Below are 25,505 nucleotides of genomic sequence, written 5' to 3'. Positions count from 1 at the left end.
CATCTCCCTGAGGCAGCTCTGAAGTTCGCATTCAGCCCATTCACCCTCCTCCCCTTGCCTGCACAGGCAGCGCTGAGTGCTGCCACTCACGTTTCATGCTGGGTGGGCCTTAACTGGCCCACCAGCGTGAAATCACGGTGTGGTGCCGATTGCGGGCGGTGGTTGGCTTCCCGACCACCCCAGCCGAGCACCCCCGCCAAGGGCAAAATTCAGCCCGTAGATTTTGAAAGACCCAGGTAAAGTTACACACAATACCCTGAACAGTCGAATTCCAAGTGAATTTTTGTCAGCTTCAGTTCCTTGTAGACAGCAGCTTGAGGTTTAGGTGCTGGGTTTTTAACACTTGTGTTAGAACTTAGAATGCTTGCCCTTACACACAGCCTTTACTCCTTTATACATATTTTCCCCTTTGAATGCAAATTCCCATTATTTCATGATGTCTTTGGACTTTTACCTCTCTAATAATAAAATCTATCATAGTATCACTTTTGCCAGTAATCTTTGGAAAAAATAAACACACTGTTTCTTAACTTCTCCTGGCTAGGTGTAACATTTCAAGCTAGTCTGGTTTATGTAAAAATGCAAATGTTCCCATTGCACCTTACACTCTAAAACTCCCCCCATGTTTACCTACTTATCTTCCTGACACTGATGCATATTAAAAATGGCTGTCTGGAAGAAGGTAACATTCTCTGTTAACTATTCTCTTTGGGAGAGAAATAGCTAATCTCTTCAGAGCCAGACACGTGTCTGTAGCAGCTGGTTATGTTAACCTCAACTGAGGGTAGTTGTCAGGGAAGTGTGCCCGATCTAGAATAACCCCATGAGGGATTAAAGCTACAATTCATTTCAAAATGGCACCCAGTGGGTTTTAAGTTGTTACAGAATCCCATGCTTATGTATGTTTCTGAAATGTTTTTTACGTTCATAAGTACAGAAGGAGTGTTTTACTGGGAGTGGTTATAGGACCCAGAGAGGTGGTTTCGAGAGGTGGCAAACTCCTGATCAAGGTTTGTAAAGCTTAAGTCAGAATTCCCTCCAGTTCGCATTGGGGTTTGGAAATTTCTTTTAAAGGTCACTTTAAATCCTAGCTGAGGTTCGGTCCGGACATAAATGGCAAATCAGGTGGGGAATTGGCTCAGTTTTTCCATTAGCCGATCCCACGACTTGTTTCAGCAGAGCAAATAATGCAGTTCCAACACCGCTTCAGGATCAGGTGATTGTCGTTGAGGTAGAAGGGATGCAGCATGTTTAACACTTTTATCTTTCATTTTGCCAGGTCATGGGCCGTTTTCACACCTGTTTGATGGAAAATTTATCCCTCTAACTCGAAAGGGTTTAAAATGGAAGGTAATACTATTTGTAGGGTCCTAGAAATGCCGAGTGTTATAAGAAAAGATGCAGTGAGCTGAATGTCATAATCGTACCTTCCACATTAATTGGGAATTGGATTAAGACTTCCAGTGGAATTGAATAGAGTAAATCCTGTCACTTCCGGTTCTGATACTCACTTCATGTCACTTTGATATTGAGGCAGTGAAAGCCTCCCATGTTCCTGCTACAAGCATCCTCAGTGAGTTAAGCAGCCCTGACCCAGTTTCCAGAGAGTGTGGATCAATGTCATTTAACTGCCTCTATTTTTGTGCTGTGTTTGCACATTCACCATTTGTACACTGGCTAGAAGGATGGACAGTGTAGGAGTGGGAAGGTCTCTCACTGCGTCCTCTTCATCACTTGCACTGTCCACGCTTATCCTGGGCAGCCACTCTTATCAAGTCAATGGGTATGGCCATAGGAATCAATTACTCCGGTGCTGCTGATTACACATTTAGCGAGTTGTCTTTTTCAGGCAGTTCAGCAAGTTCTTCGTAGCTTGGTAAGATTTATAGAGTTCTAAATTTACGCAAAGTTTAGTTAAAACTTTAACTCCTCATCTGTTTGAATACTTACTTCCGCGTCTGTATGTAAATGGTCACTAACTGTTTAGGTATCTGCCTCTTTTACACCCTTTGTTCTATGGTAAAATTAGTGAATCCAGAGCATTGTACAGTCTTAGAGAGACAGCGCAGTTATTCAGCTCCACTGAATAGGCTAGTGTTTATACTCAAGATGAACCGGCATCTTCTCCCTTTATCTAACACGGGATATATCAGCATACCCTTCAATTCTTAAACTCTTCGCCTCAACTACTCCTTATGATAGTGAATTCCACATACTCTAATCATTCATTGGGAATGAAATTTCTCCTGAATTTCCTAATGGATTTATTAGTGACTGCCTTGTATTTAATGGCCTCTAGTTGAGAATCCTCAGGAGTGTTTTACTTGAGGTTGGGAGGGTTCAATGTAAATATGAGTGCCCCAACTTTAGGTGTGTGACACTCAGTTTCATCTATTATTTACTTGCGTTGAATGCTGACCCAATCTTTCTCCTTGAATCTAGCACGAGGATGCTTCATTGTCTATGTTTGAGCACTTGATCAAATCCAATAGGCTAGAAGGTGTTCTGATGAGCCATGGCTTACAGTTACCAGATGACCTTGTATTTATCAAGGAGCAGATCAGAGGGCCAATAACTGAGGCAAAGAGCAATAATGAGGCCTGCAATACAAGGCACTCAGAGGTAAGTGATCCCGTTGAACCAAGGGAAAGGGAGGAGGGAAGGTATGCGAGAGGTAGCTGATCTTCAAAAAACATTGGGGAGGTGGTGATAAAATCCCACCACGGCAGCTGGTGGAATTTAAATTCAATTAGTAAATCTGGACTATGAACCTATCTCAGTAATGGTACCATGAAACGCAACTGGTTCACTAATGTCCTTCAGGGAAGGAAATCTGCCATCCTGACCCAGTCTGGCCTACATGTGACTCCAGACCCACAGCAATGGGGTTGACTCTTAAGTGCTCTCTGAAATGACCTAACAAGCCACAGTTCAAGGGCAATTAGGGATAGGCAACAAATGCTGGCCTTGCCAGCGACACCCACATTCCCTGAAAGAACAAAGAAAAAATTAGAACCCATACTAGAGGTTTTGTTTTTATGCCCAATGCTGGTGCTGTAGGTTTTATTTAAAATATGACGATTCATGGAGCTGAGTCATACAGAACTGGAACGCCATAGGCTCAATTCTAACTCTCCTCTGTTTTAACCGATCAGTTATTGGGATGAAGCGATTTGGTAAGGCAAATGTTATGTTACTGCTTCAGTAACCCAGAGAAGGAGAGGTCAAATCCCGCCAGGGTAGGTTGAAAGAAATAAAAATTTGGCAATGAAAGCAGTTGCAATGTTGATATAAAAACCCAAATGATTTGTTAATGTCCTTTAGGGAAGGAAATCTGCCATCCTTATCCAGTCTGGCCTACATGCGACTCCAAACCCACGGCAATATGGTCAACTCTTAACTGCCCTCTGAAATGGCCTAGAAAGCCATTCAGTTCAAGAAGGCGGCTCACCACCATCTTCTCAAGGGCAATTAGGGATGGGCAGTAAATGTTGACCTCACAAGTGACTCCAAGATCCCGTGAAAGAATGGGGAAAAAAAAGTATCTAAAAGATGGCATTTCCAACAGTGCAGCACTCACTCAGCTCTGCACCAGGGCGATAGTCTAAATTTTTGTGCTCAAGTCTTGGAGTGGGATTTGAACCCACAGCCTTCTGACTCAGAGACATGAATGTCACCAACTGAGCCATGGCTGACACTTAAATTGGAATATTGAAGACAGGAATGGTTGGTGGTTGGTTTGGCTGGGTGAAATGGAGCAAGTGTTGCAGTCTTTGCTAGATGCAGTGTCATGTCATACCCTGACTGACCCAGCATGGTTTGGTAGAGCCCAACTGATTGGGTGAGGTATCATATTTCACCTACACGTGTCATTCATGGCACAGAAATGAAAGGCAGTGGGAGATTGGAAAGAAGAGACCAAGTGATGCTTCTCAATATTGACTCTGTCCTGTGAGATGCTTTTTGTATCTGACTCATATCTTGTCTTTTCAGTGGCCATACAAAGGCCGGCCCAGGGAGAAATGTTTTCTGTATGAAATCGTCGCCAATAAGAGAAATGGGATTGATGTTGATAAGTGGGATTACTTTGCTAGGTAAGCCTTCTCTCTCTCTCTCACATTCTCTCTCTCTCACATTCTCTCTCTCTCTCTCTCTCTCTCTCTCTCTCTCTCTCTCTCTCTCTCTCTCTCTCTCTCTCTCTCTCTCTCTCTCTCTCTCTCTCTCTCTCTCTCTCTCTCTCTCACACACTCTCTCTCTCTCTCTCTCTCTCTCTCTCTCTCTCTCTCTCTCTCTCTCTCACACACTCTCTCTCTCTCTCTCTCTCCCTCTGACCTGTAGGTGATGGACATTCTTTAATCCATGTCTCTTCACAGCAGGAGCTCCCCAGTTACAGTACAAAGAGTGGGATTTTCTGGCACACCGGCAATATCATCGAGAGCGGGATGGGAAACGGCTCTCCAAATTTTCCCGTCCTGCCTGCACCGAAGCCTGTGGTGTCTGGGCCGGAAAATCCCACCCAAAATTAATTTAAAACAAGTGTGGCAGTTCAGGCCACTTGTACTGTGTTTAAAGAACAGACTTGTAAGTTGATACCTTTTTGTTCCAGTTTCCTTTCTTTCTCTCCTGCTTCTGAAGATGTTGGCTCTAGATTGGGCACAGCTTTCACAGGCAATGGTGTCTCGCTCAGGTAGCGATTCCTCTACATGTGTAAATGTTGATAAAGCTATTTGACTATATGGGGAATCACAGTCTGGCCTGACATTGAGCTCATTGGCTATGTGCACAGGTGTGCCTCCCACCAGCTGGACAACCAGGAAGGGCGAATCTTGCTTGACCTGTTGGCTTGGCTGAGACCAGCTGTTGAGCATGAACTGATGACCCAACCTGTGACCATCTGATCTACAGGGTTTACTTCTACACAAGGCCACTGGGAGATCTTCTTGGATCTTGTTTGTCAGCACCCTTTCCCATTGATGCATTCTGAACACAGTTTCTTGGCATAATCCCAGAGTTTAAAGAGTTAGATGATGAATAAGGATTGCATATGCTTGGTTTATATTCCCTTGAGTCTTGAAAGTTAAGAGGTGATCCGATCAGTGTTCAGTATGATAGAGGGATTGAATAAAGTCAATGCAGAAAAAGCTGTTTCCTCTGGTGAGGGAATCCACAGGAACAAGAGTAGACAGTTCAGCCTTTCAAGCCTGCTCTACCATTCAGTGGGACCTTGGGTGATCTGTACCTTACCTCTATCAATCTATTGAACACAGATTTAAAATTAATTGAGCTAGCATCTTCTGCTTTTTATGAGTGTTCCACACTTTTACCACCCTTTGTGAAGAAGCATTTTCTAACTTGTCTCCTGTATGACCTGGCTCTGATTTTAAGGTTATGGCCTCTTGTCTTAGACTCCCTCCACCAGCAGAAATTGTTTCTTTCCATCCACCCTCTCAATTCCTTTCAAAATCCGAAAATCTTCAATCAAATCATCCCTTAACCTTCTACATTCCAAGGCACACAAGCCAAGATGTCTCCTAATTTAACCATTTGATCCCTGATAACATTCTGGTGAATTTTCACTATACTCTTTCCGAGGCTGGCATATCCTTTCCAAGCTGCAGAACCCAGAACTGTGATTGAACCAGGGCAAAACTTGGCCCTCCCTCTTGTATATTGCAGCTTAACAGCGAAGATTTCATTAACCTTTTGTTTGGGTTTTCTTTGCTCCTTCAACATTTTAGTGATCTATGTACGTGGATGCCTAAATTCCTTTGTTCCTCACTTTTCATCATTTAAACAAAATATTCTGATCTATCCTTTTTGGCTCATGAATAGATGGCCTCTTATCTACCACAGTTTCATCCATTGACTTAACCTATCAACATCTCTTTGTAATTTTAGGCTACTGTATGTATTACTTACTATGCCATCAGTCTTTTGTCAATGGCAAGCTTGGATGTACAGCTCTCTACTGCATCATCTGAGTTATTAATGAGTATAGTGAATATTTGAGGCCCGAGCGCAGATTATTCTGGGAAACAACTGGTCACTTGCTTGCGATTTGAGCACTTGCCTGTTCTCCCTACTCTGCCTCCTGCTGCTTAACAAGGTCGGGCTTTAACTTTAACCAACAGTCTCTAATATGGAAGCTTTGGAAATCCTCACAAATGCATACATAGACATTTCCTTATCTTTTGCTTTAGTTACTCAAGATATTTAACCAAGTTCATTAGAAATGACCTACTGTTTACAAAGCCACGTTGGCAGCTTCGAATCAGCTCAAATTTTAACAAGGGCTCAACTTACTCAGTCATTAATTATAGATTCCAATAACTTCCCCAGAACAGGTCAACCATATCTTTGTTTCTCTCTGCCCCCTTTCTTAAATCATAGGATCATAGAAACTTTCAGCAGAGGTGAAGGTCATTCAGCCCGGGCTCTTTGAAATAACAGTCGTGCTTAAGTCAAAATCCCTCCATTTGGGTACAACCCTGGAAGCTCCTCATCTTCAAGTACTTGTCCAACTCCCCTTTTTATGGAATCAGCTTCCATCACCTTTTCAGGAATGTTCCAGCCAACCCGGAGCAAAGAAAAAAAATCCTCCTCCTCTCCCCTTTAGATTTTGTTTGCCAATGATTTGGAATCTATGACCCCCTGGTTATTGACCCACTTGCCAGTGAGAATAATTTTTCTCTGTCAAGTCTCAAAGCCTCTCACCACCTTGAAAATCTCTATTAGTTCATATCTCAACCTTCTCTGTTCCAAGAACAGTCCCAACTTTTCCAATCCTTCCTCATAACTGAAGCTCCTCATCCCTGGACACATCTGGTAAATCTTATCTTCTAAGTTCTTGACATCTTTCCTAAGACTTCCTAAGCCGGGAATTGTCCAGATGAGGCCTAACCAGTGATTTATAAACCACTATTGTGACCTGTTTGCTTTTATATTCTGTTCCTGTATTTATAAACCAGGAAACTACATGCCAGTGAGCCTAACATCAGTGGTGGGAAAATTATTGAAAACCTTCAGGCTCAAAATGAAATTTTTATCTAGAAAGACACAAGTTAATCAAAGAGAGCCAGCATGGATTTGTGAAAGGCGGATCATTTTTAGTAAATTGTCCTGCGACCTTTTTAGGGGTTTGTACATGTGGGTGCAAAATCCCCCTTCCCATCTACACTTTTCAAAATCACTCCATTTATAGTGCACTGTCTTCTGTAAAAGTGTCATTTCATATTTCTCCACATTGTATTCCACCTACCATACTACCATCCATTTCACCATCCTGTCTGTCGTCAGAAGCAGCCTTGTCATGATCATCTACTTTGCCAAGTTTCTTATCATCTGCAAATTTTACAATGCCGCTCTCTACACCTGAGCGAGCCTAGGCCATTTATAAAAACTGAAAAGATAAAATGGACCCCAAACTGATCCTTGGAGAATGCTGCTGCAAACAACCTCCCTGTCTGAAAAACATCTATCCACTACCACCCTTTTGCTTCCTGTCACTGAGCCAAGTTTGTATCCATCCCACCACTTACCTCTTAATTTCATGGGCTTTCATCTCCTTAATAAGCCTCCTGTGTGTGGAATGCCTCCGAAAGTCCATATATACAATATCTACTGATCAACCTTCTTTGTTACTTCATCAAAGAAGGCCGTCAAGTTAATGGGACCTGATTTTCTTTTTACAAATCCACGCTGGCTCTCCTTGATTAATTCATGTTTTCCCAAGTAGAAGTTCCTTTTGAACCTGATGGGTTTTCAGCAATTTTTCCACCATGGGTGTTAGGTTGATGTTATGGCCTCAGCTGATGTTACTACTGGACAAGTCAGATGCCAGGGTGGAACCTGGCTTGATAAATGCTCATTTTTATTTTTAGTTTAGAAACATGGAGGGTGGCTACTGAACAGAGTCACAGAACCTGCTGATGTACTTTTAACAAAAGAATAAAACATTTATTAAACAAGAAAAGATTAACTATATTACAATACTCCTTCACCCACACCTCTACCTTTATGGATGTACACAGATTTGTAAGGATAACCCAAGTAACAAAAGCTATCCTATACCTTCATGTTCACAGTAAGTACACGGTCCAAGTCAACCAATAGGTGTCCTGTGGTCAGGCACACCATGCTCTGAAACCAAATGACAGATGCCACTCCAAACAGATGCTATGGATCCCTTATTAACTCCCCCCAGACGCTTGTCATACCATGAACCAACTGGTCTCACTGAACTTCGTCCTTCACACGTGGATTTCCAATTTCCACTCTCGAAGAACCCGTTTTGGAATCTTCTCACAGCCAAACACATTCTCTTGGCGCCTTCCACAAGGGTTCATCTCCAGGGTTTTCAACTCTCCTTCTGGGGTTCCTCTCCCCTGGATCGCCACTTGCATTCAGGCCTTGCCTTCCATGCACTTCTCCCAGATACTCCACTGTGCCAACAGACCACCACTGCTTCACATGTCTGTAGTAAAGAGTTACAGATCTTTGGCTGTCTCCTTTGACCTTCTGGCTTCTCACAAGTCTATTTTGCTTTAAGTTTACATCCTGCAGCTTCCTCCCTTTAAGCCTGAAACTTTCCTCTGCTTCTCACTCTTGACTTCACTAACAGGACTTTGCCAGATTCCTGTTTTTTCTCTGACTAGACTGTCCTCTTGGGACCTTTCCTGTTCCATCTCCTGGTTTTGGGGACCTCCTTCTTTAGTTTTTGGAACCTGCTTCCTGCAGTTCCCTCTGCTAGTTTCTCCTGGCAGCTGGCTTCCAACTTTAGTTTGGGACTTGTTATCTGTCCCCTTCCTATGCTGCTTGTGTGTCAGGCCTCTCTCTCTGGACCCGTGTTGCTAGGCAACAGTACACTAACTATCTCTACTCCCTAACAGTGACTGGCTGGTAATTACCTGGTTTATGGTCTCTGCCCTTTCTTGAATTGTGGTATGATTATCAGAAACTCACCAGTCCTCCAGTATTACTCTTGTATCCAGTGAGGATTGAAAGATTATGACCGATCACTCTGTTATTTCTACCTTTTTTGTTTCTTTCAGCAACCTAGGATGTATTCCACCTGGACCAGGTGATTTATAGCTTTCAGTAATGATAATCTTCTGGGTTCATCACTTCTATCTATTACAATCCTGTCTAGAAGATAGATACAAAGTACCCCTTTTAATATCGCTAATGCCTCCATATGAAGATTTTCCTCTGGATGTTTAATATGCCCAACATTTTCCCTAGCCAACTTTTTGCATTTTATATAATCATAAAATTACAAAATTAAATAATGAGTTACAACTGAAATTTTCTTACCTAAAGGGGAAGTTCCTGAACTGAGGAACCCAGAAGAAGGAAACGTAAAATGATTAGATCTGAAACATTTAGCAATGAAATCAGGATGCATTTTTCCTACTGGGGAGCTTATTTACAATTTTAAAGGATAGGTCATTGACTAGTTTCTTCATTTGGAGATAGTGATTCAGCGGAACATGCCACCACATTAATTGAGATGATGTGAAGGCTGGAATTGATGATGTCTTGTCTTGTTTCTGAAGGGACTGCCATCACCTGGGAATCCGGAACAACTTTGACTTTGCACGCTTCCTCAAGTTTGCTCGAGTTTGTGAGGTTGGCAAAAAGAAGCTTATTTGCGCTCGAGATAAGGTACCATATATTGTGAGATTAAATGCAGAGTTTTTTCAGTTTTGTTTTGAAAACCCTGGCTGATTTTTTTGCTTAGCACAAGCACCCTAAAATCTATTATAACACCTGTACACTCCCAATTATTTCCCTTTTGTCTACCTGTCTCTTGGAACCTCTCGGAAGACATGGCCCATCATGGAAACTTACAGCATAAGGAATTGTGGGCCAGAATTAGTGATCTACAACCTCAAAGCAAGTTGTGTTTTATTAGGATTCATTCAGGGGATGTGGGTGTAGCTGGCAGGATGGGCTGCATTTGCTCTTCAGAATGTGGTGATATCCTCGTTCTTGAGCCGCTGCAGTCATGTGTTGGAAGTACCCCCACAGTGCTGTTAGGTAGGCGATATATGTCCAGGTTGGAGGTGATGGTGTTCCCATACATCTGCTAACTTGTTCTTCTAGGTTGGATTATCACCTCAAGTTGCTGTGATCTTATTGAGGACCAACCATCTTCAGCTGCTTCATCCTTCCTTCCATCCTAAGGTTAGAAGTGGGGATGTTCGCTGATGATTGCAAAATGTTCAGCATCATTCGTGACTCCTCAGATACTGAAGCAGTCCGTGTCCAAATGCAGCAAGACCTGGACAATATCCAGGCTTGGGCTGACAAGTGGTAAGTAACATTCACGCCACACAACTGTCAGGCGATGACCATCTCCAACAAGAGAATCCAACCATAGCCCCTTGATGTTCAAAGGCATTACCATCACTGAATCCCCCACTATGAGCATCTTGGGGTTACCATTGACCGGAAACTGAACTGGGCTAGCCATGTAAATACTGTGGCTACAAGAGCAGGTCAGAGGCTAGGAATCCTGCAACGAGTAACTCACCTCCTGACTCTCCAAAGCCTGTCCACCATCTACAAGGCACAAGTCAGTAACGTGATGGAATATTTCCCACTTGCCTGGATGAGTGCAGCTCCCACAACACTCAAGAAGCTTGACACCGTCCAGGACAAAGCAGCCTGCTTGATTGGCCCCACATCCACAAACATTCACTCCCTCCACCACCAACAGTAGCAGCAGTGTGTGCCATCTACAAGATGCACTGCAGGAATTCACCAAGGCTCCTTCAACAGCACCTTCCAAACTCACAACCATTACCATCTAGAAGGACAAAGGCAGCAGATAGATGGGAACATCATCACCTGGAAGTTCCCCTCCAAGCCACTCGCCATCCTGACTTGGAAATATGTCACTGTTCCTTCATTGCTGCTGGATCAAAATCCTGGAACTCCCCCCCTAACAGCACTGTAGGTGTACCTACACCACATAGACTGCAGCGGTTCAAGAAGGTAGCTTACCACCACCTTCTCAAGGGCAAGTAGGGATGGGCAATAAATGCTGGCCCAGCCAGCGAAGCCCACATCCCATGAATAAATATTTAAAAAACGGATGTGTATGTACAAAGAGAGAGAGAGATAAATAATAGATACAGTGAGTGGTTTCAAGGTCATGATAAACTGGTGCTACAGACAAGAATATGAACCATATGAATCCTGATCTGGGATTTTAGATTGATCTGTCCAAGCTGTTTTATATTTAGTGGTTCTTAATATATAGTGGGTACATTCTGAGAATGGTTTTAAAACCTTTTGGGGTTGTCTGTAGTTCTTGTGGCTTAAGTTGATAATGACTGCTCTGAAGTATATTGATGACAACTAGAATGGTTCAGCGATCCACCTCATTGCAAACCCTGAAATGCTCCATTTTTAATATTTTGTAATCAAAGTTGATAGCTTGCAAAGATGTTTTGAAAGTTTAAACTGGTTTCTATACTTCCTGACAACTCTTGACAGTGGGATATGCACTCCCTGATTCAGGGGTAGATGGTGTCCCAGAGGAATGAATCACTGTTAATGAGGGATTGTTTATAGTAAGGATCCCAGATGTCTGTTATGACTTATCAGCTCACCAGGGAGGGAAGACAATCGCTTTCTGTACTGGTTGCACAAATATAAATGTTGTGGTTCTCCATTTGAATTCTAGTTTTAATTGACCATTTTATTTCATTGTGAAAGATAGAGATGGTAATTCCTGACTTTCAGGTCAGAGAATATGTATAATTGTTGTCCTGGATTTAGTCTCTTGTTAGTGAATTTCTATTTTGAGGCAGTTGATGTGCTAGGATCCCTCAGAAATATCTAATCTCCAATGCCCAAACTAAAGTTTTGTCTCCAGACCCTGTGTGAGTCTTGAAATGATTTGTTTGAACAGGGTTAAACTTAATGTAAGATGTTGTAATCTAGTTGAAGGTTGATTTTTATTTGGCCTGAACGCCAACAACTTGCTGTTCTAACTTCTACCTGTAAATGACTCTCAGTGAATCGAATCAACCTGTCTGGTAGTTTAAGTCCATGGTGAAAGCATTTGATGTGCAAGGTACTGGTCATTTGTTGAAGTGTTGTGAGCACATACGTAGTCCTAATTAAAATACAGAAACCACACACGGCACCAAGTTTCATTCATCTGTTACTCCTGTGCTCATTGGCCTTTGTTGGCTCCCAGTCCGGCAACAGATTGGTTTTAAAATTTTAAGCATTCTTGTTTTCAAATCTCTCCATGGCCTCACCCCTTCATGTCTCAGTAATCTCCTCCGACCTTAGTACTCTGAGATTTCCATGTTCCATCAATTCTGCCCTCTTGCGCCTCTCTGATATTCATTGCTCCAATATTGACAGCCTTGTTTTCAGCCACTTGGACCCCAAACTTTGCCATTCCTTCCTTAAACTTCCCCACCTTTCCTCCTCTAAGATGCTTCTTAGCTTCTTAAAACCTACCACTGACCAAGCTTTCTAATATTTTCAGATGTTGCTCAGTGTCAAATTTAATTTCACATTTCTGTGAAGTGGCTTGGGATGTTTTACGATGTTAAAGAGGCTATTTAAAGGCAAGTTTGTTGTCTGTTATTTACTGTACACAGGCACAACCTGTAGCTTCAGTCCATATGGGACCAGTTTATCCATGATTGTTGCACTTAGTGTTGAGTGTGAGAATAACTATCTAATGAGTCCAAATTGTATTAAGAAAGCTGATGGGATTTGAATTCTGATGGGTCAATGAAGGATTGATAACTTTTCTAATACTACATGTACAATGGTCAACTGTGCAAGGATCCCGAAGGCTGATCACTGGTGTCAGAACCTAATCTTATGGGGAAAGATTGGAGATACTTGAATTTTCCAACCTTGAATGGATGAAACCAGGAGGTGATTTTAAGAGGTGTATTTCATTGTAAATGGCATGGAAAAGCTAAATGAAGAAAATTACTCTTAATTAAAATGTGGAAATAGGACATGGGCTCACATTCATGAGTAAAAGACCAATTTAGGACTGAGGTTCTCATCAATCAACACGTGGAATGGACTATGTAATAGATTAATGGAGGTGAAAGCTCTGGAATTATTGAAGGAGCAATTGGAATTTACAATGCAGAGGACTTTAATACCATTCTAGGATGGGGTAAATACCTCCCACCTCTGTACTTATCTTGATCAATAAATAAGGTTCAGTCTGGTATCCTTAATACACCACTGACATTTTCACTGAATTACCCATTGCTAAATTCTGCTCCAGGGCGTCTATCCAAGGACTTTGTTGCAGATGCACTATGAAGATCAAGAGTTTATTCAGTTTTCCGTTTATCCTTGCAGGAGGTTGGTGATCTGTATAACATGTTTCACACACGTAACACTTTGCATCGCAAAGCCTATCAGCATAGAGTGAGCAACATTATTGAGAGCATGTGAGTATAGCGGCAGTGAAATTGTGCCTCTAGGACTTGTTTTTTCCTTTGATCCAGCTCAAATGCTCTCCTTTTCTCCTGAAGGAACTCATGCTGAAACACATGTCCCTATTTCAGTAGTCCTCTAGCACCTTATCTCTAAATGTGAACCCATGACAGTGAGGGGCGGCAGCTGATTGACACTCCTCAAGAGACATCAAACTCAAGCACATCTGGTTTTCACTGACAGTGACATGTTAACATTGCTGCAACAGTCTATTGGCTGTTGGCCAAGATTAGGAACTCTGGCTGATTTGTATTTTCTTTAATCTTCCCCTCCCTATGCTAAGGACACAGAGGCCAATAATAAGACCATTCCTGCTGTGGCTGATCAGCTGTGCAAACTCCAGACAGACCAGTGATCAACCCTGGGCTTCAGTCTGTCCCCCCCATCATAGTGAATGTACCCACTGAGCCACTGGATCCCTGTGCAAACAATTTAAAAGGTCTCCTGTTTGAAAAACCTTGCTGACACATTTCTGAAAATATTTAATCCTTCAGGATCACAGAGGCATTGGTGCTGGCAGATCCACATATCGAGATAAGCGGTACAAATGGGAAGCTTTATACAATCTCCACAGCAATTGATGACATGGAAGCTTATACCAAACTGACAGGTGAGCATCATTGTGCAACTCAGTCAGACCTGAAGCTGTTCTTTAAATCCTGCTCTCCAGGACACCTTTTGGCTCATCGAGCCTGTCCCTTCTCTTTGAAAAAAACTGTTCAATTAGTCCCATTCCCCTTCTCTTTCCCCATAGCCCTGTGCGTTTTCCCATTTACTGTAGGGTTTGAGCACAAAAATCAGTGCTCACACTCCAGTGCAGTACTGAAAGAGTGCTGCACTGTCGGACGTGTTGCCTTTCAATGATGCGTTAAAGCTCAGGTGGATGTTAAAGCATCCCATGGCACTATTTTGAAGAAGAGCAAGTGAACTATCCCTGGTGTCCTAGCTGATATTTATCCTTCAATCGACATCACAAAAACGGGCTATCTGGTCATTATCACATTGCTGTATGTGGGAGTTTGCTGGATGCAAATTGGCTGCTGCATTTCTGACATTACAGCAGCGACTGCATTTCTGTAAATCTGTAACGTGCTTTGAGATAACCAGTAGTTGTGAAAAGTGGTGCCTAAATGCTAAATACAGGTTCTTCTTTATTTCAAGTATTTATCCAATTCCCTTTCAAAAGTTACTATTGAGTCTGCTTCCACAACTCTTTCACGCAGTGCGTTCCTGGTTATAAGAAGTTACTGCTTAAAATAATTATGCCAACAATTTTGCCAATTATCTTCAATCTTTTTCTCCTCTAGTTGCCTCTCCTCCTTCCAGTTTCCTTATCTACTCCCATCAAAGTCCACCATGGATTTGAACACCTTCATCAAATCGCTCCTTAACTTTCTCTGCTCTATGGAGAACAATCCCAACTTCTGTGGTCCCTTCACATAACTAAGACCCCTCATCCCGGATAGCATTCTATTGAATCTCCGCTGTGCCCTCTCCAAGGGCTTAACACCTGCCGAAAGTGTGATGGTCAGAAACGGACGCAATACTCTTAACTGGGGCCTAACAGTGATTAATAAACTTATAAGAATAGCTACATTTGTTTTTACTCTCCCTGCAATTATTTCTGGGGAAATTGGTCCTTATGTGAAACTTGGCTGCACCAAAACCAGGAGATGAGAAACCCTAAAGCGAAGGAAAGGACCAAAAAATATTCTAGATTTATTTTATTAAGGTCTAAGGCCTTTTTTAAATATCAATGTTACTTTTTGTTTGTGAAGTGCCGAAGGAACAATTTATTTAGTTGACCAGAGCTTTGCTTGTTTGTTCCAGATGAAATCTTTCAACAAATCCTGAATTCCTCTAAACCAGAATTGAAACCTGCACAGGAAATTCTGAACAATATCATTTGTCGCAAGCTGTACAAATGGATTGGTTTAACTCAACCAGAAGCTGAAACTACAATTCAGCCAGTAAGTATTTGCCTGGAACAATGTGGCATGTACAATGTCAAAACAACCAGTTTATACCAGTATTTATAATCCACACGAGTCTCCTCTCAATCTAATCCCCCACCTTCTCCCTGCCCCTCTATCCTCTGTTCACTTTTCCCCCATTTATGCACATTTTAAATACATTAGTGTTGTCAGCTTCAACTACTCCATGTGGCAGCAAATTTCATATCCTCTGTGTAAGGCGTTTCTCCTGGTTTTTTAATTTAATCAGCTAATGGCTATCTTATACTTATTCTTCCTTGTTTTGGACTGACCCGCAATTTGTACTAGTTTTCCCACATCCACGCTGTTGACTCCCATCCTCGTTTTAAAGATGTTGTCAAGGTTCCTCTTAATCTTTTCCAGTGTTTCAGTTTTCCAATGTGCAGACGATTCTTCTACTTTTCCGACTGAAGTCATATTGGGAAAGTATTGACCATTTTTCCCTCCCAATGCCATGTACTGTTTTGTGTAAACAGCTGGGTAGTTGTCTTGCTTTCAGAGATCTAGTCACCTCTGGGATGAACCTTGGTGACATGGGAATGGGGCCAGTTTCCAAACGTTTCCAGATGATACCCAAATAGACTCCTCCCGCTTGACTATTATTGTGATGTCTGGATCCCTTTCAAGCATCAAGTTGAGAATAATCCAGAATTTTCTCCAGCAACCCTGCCTGGTTGCTTCCAGAAACTGAGCTCGCTCACCACCTACTTCCATCTTTGGAGCCAATGGCCGGAATCGTCTGCTCCTGTTGGCGATGGGCATCATGGTGGGGTGTTGGGGGGGGGGTGGAGAATTCAGCGGAGGGGCAGAAATCGGTTTCACGCCAGTGACAAACCACGGTGGGATCATCGGATGGTGTCCGCCATGGGGGCGTGCGAACCCTGCTGGAGGTCGGCGTGAGCCCGAGTTGCATCTTGCTAAATCGGCCCTCTCCATGCCTGATTTACTGTTACGCTGGGGTGGCGGGGAGGGGGAGAAACACGCTGGCCCGGAACTCGTTTGGACAAGTGTGATGTGCAGAAGTCGGGACTTAACCTTTAGGACTTTGCTCTGATTGCGGACATCCAAGGAGAAGAAGATGCTGCAGCTCCGCAGGCCCAGACCCTGGAGGGACACATGCATCGCGTGCTGGGTGGATCCTCATGCACACGGCTCTGCCGTGAAGCAGCTCTCGGGTGGTGGGAGGTCTTCACGCAGCAGCTTTACTGAGGCTTTGGACCTTCACGGACCTCACCTTGGGCTCGCACCATCTTCCATGCTCTCCATCGATGCTTTGGGCCTGCTTCGGAGCTTCACAGACTTTGCCATGGGCTGGTACAGATGATCGGTGAAATGTTGGGAGTGGGCGGCGAGGAAGGTCTAGGCATGAGTGGAAGAGGGAGGTGTACCATGGGATGGTGGTTGAGAGGTTGTAAGTGGGAGACAAAGGTGTCGGGCGGGGTGACAAAGGTGTCGGTGGCGGGGAGGAGGGAGTTTGGACGGGAGAAGTATCGGGGGGGGTGGGGAGGGTGTTTGGTGTTGTGGGGGGGTGGGGGGGGGGTAGCGGCGAAGGTGTACTAGGGGAGGAGAGAGCAAGGGTGGAGGAGGGAGTAAGGGGAATGTGGAAAGTCCAGGTGAACGTGCAAAGGAAGGGTCTGTGGAGTCAATGACTTCCTTCTGGGAAGTGAACTCGGTGGGTGTGGTAGGATGGAATGGCGAGTGTGAGAGGGGGCAGAAGGAGCTGGTAGGGTGGGTGCTTCGGTTCTAGTGGAAGAGGTGGCAAGGGTAGTTGGTGGGGACATGGAGGCAAACACAGACCCTGGGGGTAGGAAAGAAGAGGCCGGGGAGATCAATGTGGATTGGTCTGGGATTTTCAGGAAGGTAGGGAACGTGGACGTTCACCTGGATATCCTGGAATGATGAGGGTTTGGGCTGTAAGTTAATGGCGGGGAGGTCAAAGGTGATACCAGGGGTGTAGACTGTGATGGGGGAAAGGGCATGGGTGACTGAGAATGGGGAAGGACCGGGGGAGCTAATCAAAAACTTAAACGACTACCATGCCGTGCAAATGGAAAGTGAGCGGTGTCATGTGTTGGATGGGCACAGGTGCTGCATGGGTGTGTGTTCAGTGGATGGGTGGAAATGTGGGTCAGCTCAGGTGGACAACTGGAAGAGAACCCCAGCAGGCAGCTTAGTAAAAGCTCAGGAAAGTGTGATGAGTGTGATTGATGAAGGCTTCATGTGTGTGGGCGAGCGCTTGCACCAGGCTCCAAAAGGCCCTGCCACACACGGGCACTTCTCCCTCCAGAATCACCTGTGGTCCGGCTGTGTGCTGCTGAACTGTTAGTGGGGTGTTGCATGGGGAGGACTTGCGAAACCTGTGAATGAAGCTGAAAGACATCATTATACATTACTTCAGTGACAGTGAATATAGTTTCAGATTATAAAGTGACAAAACGTGTTCACCTGTGCAACCACTTGTGATTAGAATTTCATAACTTTTCTAGGCCTACCACTTCTTCTAGGTGCTGCCCTGACATCCGCAGCAGGGGTAGAGATAGCCTGTGCAATGGTTGGCCCTCTTGCCCCTGATTACTTTGGCGTGTGTCCTCTGGAGAGCCGAGGCCTTGAGGGCCCTGGCTTGCTTTGGCTGTCCCCCTGTGGGCCGGCTCCTCCCTCTGCGGTGACAGAGGATGAGGTTGAGGGGATCAACAGGCAAAGGGAACTCAAGAGGGAGCGGACAGCCTCTGAGATCCCTGAGTAGATGACCAGGGGTGTCTAGCTGTGTTCCTCCTCCCTTTGGGTGCCTGAGGGCCCCGGCCTGACCTTGAGGGGAAGGAGCACCTGGAGGGATGTTGAGGTGCCCCATTTCCCCCTTGCGTTGCCACTGCAAGAACTCGCTCATGGCTACTGTGATTGACTGCAGGTCTGCGTGAATCTCCGTGTTCTGCTGGACCAGGGTCTCCATGGTATCCACCATCCTTTTACATGGATACCTCCATGCGCGCAAATGTGGGCACCACTTCATCAGAGAGGAGATGCACACACTCTTCCGACTTGCGTGCCACTCTGTTGAGGGCTTCCAACAGCTCAGTGTGATATTTCCCTGCCTTCTGCTGGGTCTCCACGAGGAGTTGGAGGTCTGAATCCAGAGGCTTACCACCTTTCTTGGACCTCATGGACGCTTCTTCCCCAACAGTCTTCCGAGTGCTGGAGAGCTCGGCTGAACTTGCCTCCTCCTGCTGCGGGCACACGTCCGTGCAGAGACCACCAGATTGTGAACCCGAGCCTGCTCTAGATCTAGGTCCCAGCGAGGTGTGTGTCTCTGCACTGGTAGCAGGTGTGACAGGTTTTCCAGGCTGCTTATTTCCAGCTCTTCAATGGAGGAGGTGTCCTCTTGGCTGGAGGCGAGGATGTGGACGGAGCTGAGGGACTGGCTGGCTGAGGGTGTCGGTCACTTGGCAGAGCTCCCTGTGAACCAGAGTAGAGATAATTAGTGCATGGCAGCAGAGTCATAAGCAGGAGAGAGAGAGCACTCACAGTTGCGTTGGGAGAGGGATGATCTGGTGTAGTATCCTCACGTGGGAGTTCGGCGCAGGCACGGTCCCGCGTTCTCACCAGTCAGCGCGATGGCACGCTCCTCAAAGTGGTTGAGGGGCCTAGGTGGGCCACTCCGCCACTGGCCTGAGACCTCTGCCTGCTGACGTGAGCAGGCTTTGCCTGCTTGGAAACAGGTGGTGAGAGTGTGAGCAGGACACATGGCACCAAGTGGAATGTTTGTGTGGTGAGCGGAGCCATGGATGGGATGATGACGTGAACACCAGAGGGTATGAGCCTGATGGAGATGTGAGGGTGTGTGTGAGAGTTAGTGGTGTTGTCCCTTGAGGTGTGAGATCCCTGTGGATGTGCGATGGGTTTGTGAGTGTGCGAGTTGAGAGTAATGAGGTGGTTGACTGACTCTGGCGGAACGGATGAGAGCATTCATCCTCCTCCTGCACTGGATGGCTGACCTCCTCTGTGCTCTGTTGGCACTGACCACTGCTGCCACCGCCTCCCAGGCTGGACTCGTGACTCTGGTGGACCTTCTGCGGCCAGAGCAGACATCATGGCGGCCTTCCTCTGCTCCCAGCAGCCGCCCCAGAGAGGTGTCGCTAAATTTGGGGGCTGCCGTCACCTTTGCTTTCGGGGCCACCTGTCACCTGGAGCGGTCCTGGTCTGTAGACATGAAGTAGGCTGTGCGCATTGAATATGGCGCCCGCAGCGAGGAAATGCTGAGGTCACTGCGTCACAGGCAAATCAGAGCTTTCCCACCAGCGAAACGCCACGAGAATCTGCCATTGCAGCCAGCGGGTAAAATGTCCTTTTTCACACTCGCCACTGCACTAAGTATAAGTCTGGGCTGATTCCACCCAGTGCTGCTAAAACCTTTATCCACTGCTTTCTTACCTTCCAGCCTGATTTCCCCAAAACTCTCCTTGTTGACCTCTTGAATTGCACTTCTCATTTTCTGCCAACGTGTCTGCAGTTTTGCAGCTTAATTCCTGTTCTGTGCCCAGCCTGTAGCTCCATCCTTCACTTTTCTCTTCATCATTGACCCCTCATAATTCTTATTACCTTTTTCAGATGCGTGTATGCTAACACACACCATGTCCCATTCACCCATCCTCCTTGTGCTTGCTGATTTACATTGGCTCCTAGCCCAGCAACTCCTCATTTGAAACTCTAATTTCTTTCAATCCTAGGTGTTCCTCCAACTCTGGCCTATTCTGCGTCCCCGATTTCCTTTAGTCCTCTGCTGTCCACCAATTGTCAAATTACCTTTTTTTTTCACAAGCAGTGGAATTTCCTCCCTATCTCCCCTTTTAAGACAATCCTTAAAACCCACTCCTTTGACTATTTTTTGGTCATCTGTCCTAATATCCCCTTTTGTGGCTGTGTCAAATTTTATTGGACAATTTTCCTTTGAAGTACCCTAGGACGTTTACTTTGTTAGAGGTGCTATATAAATGGAAGTAGTTGTTTTTGCTCAGGTACTTGATGGGTGTATTTGCTGACATTATGGAAAATCTGCAAAATTGTATTTCTTATGTTATCAGGATGTGACGGATATTTTATTGTAAAGCAAGCTAATTTTTGTACAAAAGCAACTTTAGTACAGATTGTCACAATCTGTTTCCTCCTTTAGGAAGAGGCCAGTGAGATGAATCATCAAGTCGCTGCAGCTATCCCATTGACACCTTTGGATGTCCAACTTACTCCAGGAGATTTCGTTGTAAATGTAAGTATTGGATGTTTAAGGATGCGTTTGAGCTCTTCCCACCCCCTTGCTGTGAAAATTAGCTATGGGATATGGACACTGCTTCTTACATATCAGCCCAGAAGGTCAGTGCTTCAAACCAAGACTTCTGTTCAATGAAATCTTTATTGTGCCGACATCAACTGATTAAATCTTTATTGTGCCGAATCGCTGATTAACTTCTGAGCTAAGGAGAGTGAAAGTCAGCTCATGTTCTTTTAGCTCATTGATCTTTGCTGAGTAATGTGTGTAGGTGGGCGTTGGCTGAGATGCTGTTTAGCTTGTCTGAGATGTAGCTGAATAAATTGCCAGCATTCAGCTCCATTTGAGGACAGGGTGAATTGGATTATGCATTCTGCTGTGTTCAACTTCAAGTCTTTAAAATACCAGTGCACTGTTGAACCTTAATCCCACTGTTTCAGTACAGTCCAAACTAAGATCAAGAACATCCTCACCTCTCCCCTACCATCCCCAAGCACATATGCACACTAATACGCACATGGCTGCAGTGCAGGGGTGCTGCAATTATAACTATTAGAAAAGAACAGATTTTATAGTCAGAATTGCTAGATTAGGAAGGATCAAGATCCATCTAGTTCACCTTCCCCCATCTGGTAGATTCACAATACAACAATGACCAATCAGAGTCAAATTTCAAACAATGTTTGGCAGTTAACTGTCACTCACCATCAACTGGTGCATTTTTTCATGGCAATGCCTCTACCAATCAGAGTTGACTTGCCAACCAATCAGCGCACTCTTCTCATACAGTATAACTTGTTGTTCCCTTTAGATTTGGTGTTTTTGCGAATTGTCCTGATGAGTGCAAGATGAAAAGGTCTGATGAAATATGACTTTTTTTCAGCAATGCTCAAGTTTGGTACTACCAAATGACTATTAATAATGGGGTCATTGATGAATCAGAGCAGTAAATCTCTAAGCAGTTTGTTTCTGGATCAGTTGAGAATTCAGTACTGCACTGAAATGTCAGTTTGGATTATGTGCTCAAATCTCTAGAGTGGGACTTGAACTCACGAGGCAAGACCATTACTCACTGAGTGTCACAGCTTGATGGAGTGGGAGTTTGGTGCTAATAACCCTACTGTAGGTGAACAGGAAACTGCATTTGAAATTCTGCCTCAACCACAGCTTAAATTTTTGCATTTCTGGAGTTTCACTGTAAGGAGCTGGGTTTAGTTCAGAGTGGATCTGATGAGTCATGGGTAACCATGGTCTCCTGGGGTTTGCTGATTGAGCCATAGAAGAATTTCTTTGATTTTTTTTCTCTTTGAGATTGCCTGTGCTTTAATTTCATCCACTGATCTGCCTTACTCAGGAGCTGATATTAATAGTGGTTAGAGAAGCTTGTGACGATGTTGTGCATTCTGAATCGTTGAGTGAACATTTGCTTCCTCCTTGTATGTCCGAATCGTCCTTTCTTAAATTTTCTACCTCTTCTGATTGATTGTTTGCTAGAACCTGGCGCTACAGGTACTGGCACTACCTGGTACCTTGGTCAAGTACCCAACGTATGGAATCCAGGAAGATTTATTTCTCTCAATTCACCTTGCGTGGCTGGCACTCGCAAACATTGTGGTTGTTGGAATGGGTCACTGAGGTGGGACTTCAATTCCCCTTCATATGATTGATTTCAATTGGCCAGTGACATGGGACATCTCTTTGAGGCCAACAAGGAAATTTGTACATTACCCTCTCTGCAGAGTTCAGCAGTTGTGTTTTAACTTAACTTAACAGAACTCTTTACCTTTTCTCATTTTTTTTTAAGAGGCGTAGCCTTAAAATTAGAATCAGGCAATCAGGCCTTTCAGGGGTAATGGCAGGAAGCACTTCTTTACACAAAGGACAGTGGAAACCTGGAATTTTCTTCTCCCCACCACCTGCACCCCTCCACCTCCTCTCTCCACCACACCCCCCACCCCCAGCCCCTGTGGAGGTTAAGGGAGAAATTTCCAACCTGAGATTGCTACATTTTTGTTAGGTAAGGGTGTTAAATTTGTTAGGTAAGGGTGGAAACAAGTTGGGTAGATGGGGTTAAAATATCGACCAGTCATGAGATAATTGAATGGTGGAACAAGCTTGTGGGACTGATTGGCTTTCTGCTGTTCCTATATGCTTGAGGTCTGTTCTTCAGTGTGAATCGAACACTAGCAAGGCAGCACGCTTCTCCGAAAACTGGAAGATAAATAATACTGCAGTATTTTAAAATGCTATCTTTCGTGATTTAGTCCAGCATAAATTGTGTCTTGTTTAAATGTTGTTTGATCCTCTTCCTCTAATCTTGTGTCTTCTCAAATCTTGCCTCAGCTAGAAATGAAGTGTCATGGGTAGCGCACTTTTCTTTTCTCCCCGTTTTTTTTTTTGTTCATAGTTATTCTGACACATAGGATACACCTCGTTAAATCAAACAGCATTTCTATTGCCCCTGTCGTCATAAAGTTACCATTGCAGGTTCAAGTCCCACTCCAGAGACTTGAGCACACAATGTGGGCTGACGCTCCAGCGGAGAGAGGGAGTGCTACACTGCCAGATATACTGTCTTTAGGATGAGATGCTGAACTGTTTTTAGCTGTTTTTCCATTGCATATTTGATTGAGTGTTCCATTACCTTTCCCACCCACTGACAGTAAGCTAATTGGTCTATAGTTCTCTGGGCTTGTTCAATCTCCTTTTTTTATATTTAAGAACCACATTAACTTTCTGCAAGGCCTCTAGTACTATTCCCTTTTCTAATAAATATTATTTATGTTGTCCTGGTCAGTATTTATCCCTCACCAAACAGCACTCAAACAGGTTATCTGGCCATTATCACATTGCTCCTGTGGGAGCTTGCTGTGTGCAAATTGGCTGCTTGGTTGCCAAATTATGACCATGAATATGCTTCAAAAAGTGCTTCATTGGCTGTAAAGTGCTTTGGGACTTCCTGAGGTTGTGAAAGGTGCTATATAAATACAAGTTGTTATTTGCAAAGCAACATTCGGTAGTACTGGGAATCTTCTGGATTGAAGTGTTTAGAAATGTCAATATCTGTTTCTCCTTATTTAGGTTGTTCAGATGGACTACGGGATGGAAAAACAAAATCCCATTAACAAGGTCCGGTTCTACTGCAAGAGCAACCCCAGCCAGGCATTTAAAATCCGTAAAGACCAGGTAACCTCAATAACTGAAGGAGCAACAAATTCTGTTTCTGATTTGGCTTTAAAAAGTCAACTTTCTCCAATCATGCACTAACTAGAGGCAGGAGCAGACCAACTCTCCGTTCTGCTATGGACAGCTATATGGAAGGCATGGGACAGCAATCTGGAGGTTGCTTACGACTTGCTCCATAGCAGCCTCTCCCTCTTGAGGTGTTGCGTAGCTTTGCGGATCAGAACATTTACAGATCCTTAACTCATCGTAATGTTGTCCAGTAGCTCACTTCATTGTACCAGAAAGTTCATCCTTGTCAGTTTGTTGTTAATGTATGTGATTGTCAACTTTCCCTCTCATGTACCTACCGCCCAGGTGTCTCGGTTGCTGCCGGAGAGGTTTACAGAGCAGCTGATCCAAGTGTACTGCAAGAAGACCGATGGGCAGAGTGTGGAAGCGGCCAAGAAGCACTTTGTACAATGGTGCATCAACAGGAACTTTACTAAACCCAGGGTAGGGAGGCAGAGGCCACACTGGAATGTTGTAGTTTCTGTGCTCTTTCTGTGAACATGTTGCATACCTACAATATTACTATTGAACCTCACTGTAGTAGTTAAAGGATATTTTTTTTTGTTTGGTCATGGATCTGTAGTCCATTTTTTCACCACAGTGCAATATTCTGATGTTGGCTATAGTTCAGCAGTTAGCTCTGAATCAGAAGGTCATGGGTTCAAATCCCACCCCAGAGACTTGAGCACATAATCTAGACTGACACTCTCACTGTAGTGCTGAGCGAGTGCTGGACTATCAGAGGTACCGTCTTTCAGAAGAGACGTTAAACTGAGGTCTCATTTTCCCTCTCAGGACAATGCTATCGTTCCCAAGCAGCGTTTTGAAGAACAGCAGTGGAGCTCTCCATGGTGTCCAGGTCAATATTTGTCCCTAAATAAATATCAGTAAAACCAGATTACCTGGTCATTATCACTTTGCTATTTGTGGGAGCTTGCTGTGTGCCAATTGGCTGCTATGTTTCCTACATTACAACAGTGACTACACTTCAAAAATACTTAATTGGCTATGAAGCGCTTTGAGATGTCACAAAGCTGTGAAAGGAGCTGTATAAATGCAAATCTCCTTCTATTCAAATTCAGCCCAGTGACACACACACAACAGCCCAAATCCTCGTGTGGATGATGTCATGGGCTAGCTATTCATTTCAACTGTATCCCACCCCCACAGTTTAAAAAAAGTAAGTTGGTGGGTGGGGAATTTCCTGGGTGGTTTAGTGACTCAAAGCAGCATGAGGTTTGGCAATAAATTAGTGATCATAAAGTCCCACATTTGATCCCAGTTGGTACTGAGTTAGATGAGCAGTAAGACAAGGGCAGAAAAATTACCGAGAGTTTCCTATTATCAGTGACCCCGACTGGTGAGTGCAAGTGTATGGATATTGAGAGAGGAGAGGGTAAGGCAATTATCATCATCCTCACCACTCTAAAAACCAGCCACATCCCCTCCTCTGCCTAGATATAGGTGAGGTTCTGGAAGGCTGTTGGACTGAATCTCGGGTGAGTTGGGTACCTGCAGGACAGGGG

General features: G+C 44.3%; 1 protein-coding gene across 2 annotated transcripts in view; it reads left to right on the top strand.

Moving 5' to 3' along the window:
* Positions 1 to 25,505, top strand: part of samhd1 (SAM domain and HD domain 1) — a 65,835-nt gene that overhangs the window by 26,373 nt on the left and 13,957 nt on the right. For both annotated transcript variants that reach the window (XM_041205457.1, XM_041205456.1), the window contains exons 6-15: positions 1,280 to 1,350; positions 2,443 to 2,622; positions 3,994 to 4,094; positions 9,555 to 9,663; positions 13,357 to 13,448; positions 13,989 to 14,104; positions 15,325 to 15,464; positions 20,653 to 20,745; positions 23,827 to 23,931; positions 24,286 to 24,423. In XM_041205457.1, the coding sequence (XP_041061391.1) occupies positions 1,280 to 1,350; positions 2,443 to 2,622; positions 3,994 to 4,094; positions 9,555 to 9,663; positions 13,357 to 13,448; positions 13,989 to 14,104; positions 15,325 to 15,464; positions 20,653 to 20,745; positions 23,827 to 23,931; positions 24,286 to 24,423 (1,145 nt within the window). The remainder of the gene's footprint in view (positions 1 to 1,279; positions 1,351 to 2,442; positions 2,623 to 3,993; positions 4,095 to 9,554; positions 9,664 to 13,356; positions 13,449 to 13,988; positions 14,105 to 15,324; positions 15,465 to 20,652; positions 20,746 to 23,826; positions 23,932 to 24,285; positions 24,424 to 25,505) is intronic.

The sequence above is a fragment of the Carcharodon carcharias genome, chromosome 14 (genome assembly GCF_017639515.1).
Source record: "Carcharodon carcharias isolate sCarCar2 chromosome 14, sCarCar2.pri, whole genome shotgun sequence".
Lineage (NCBI taxonomy): Eukaryota > Metazoa > Chordata > Chondrichthyes > Lamniformes > Lamnidae > Carcharodon > Carcharodon carcharias.
This window is presented reverse-complemented; position numbering and strand designations above follow the sequence as displayed.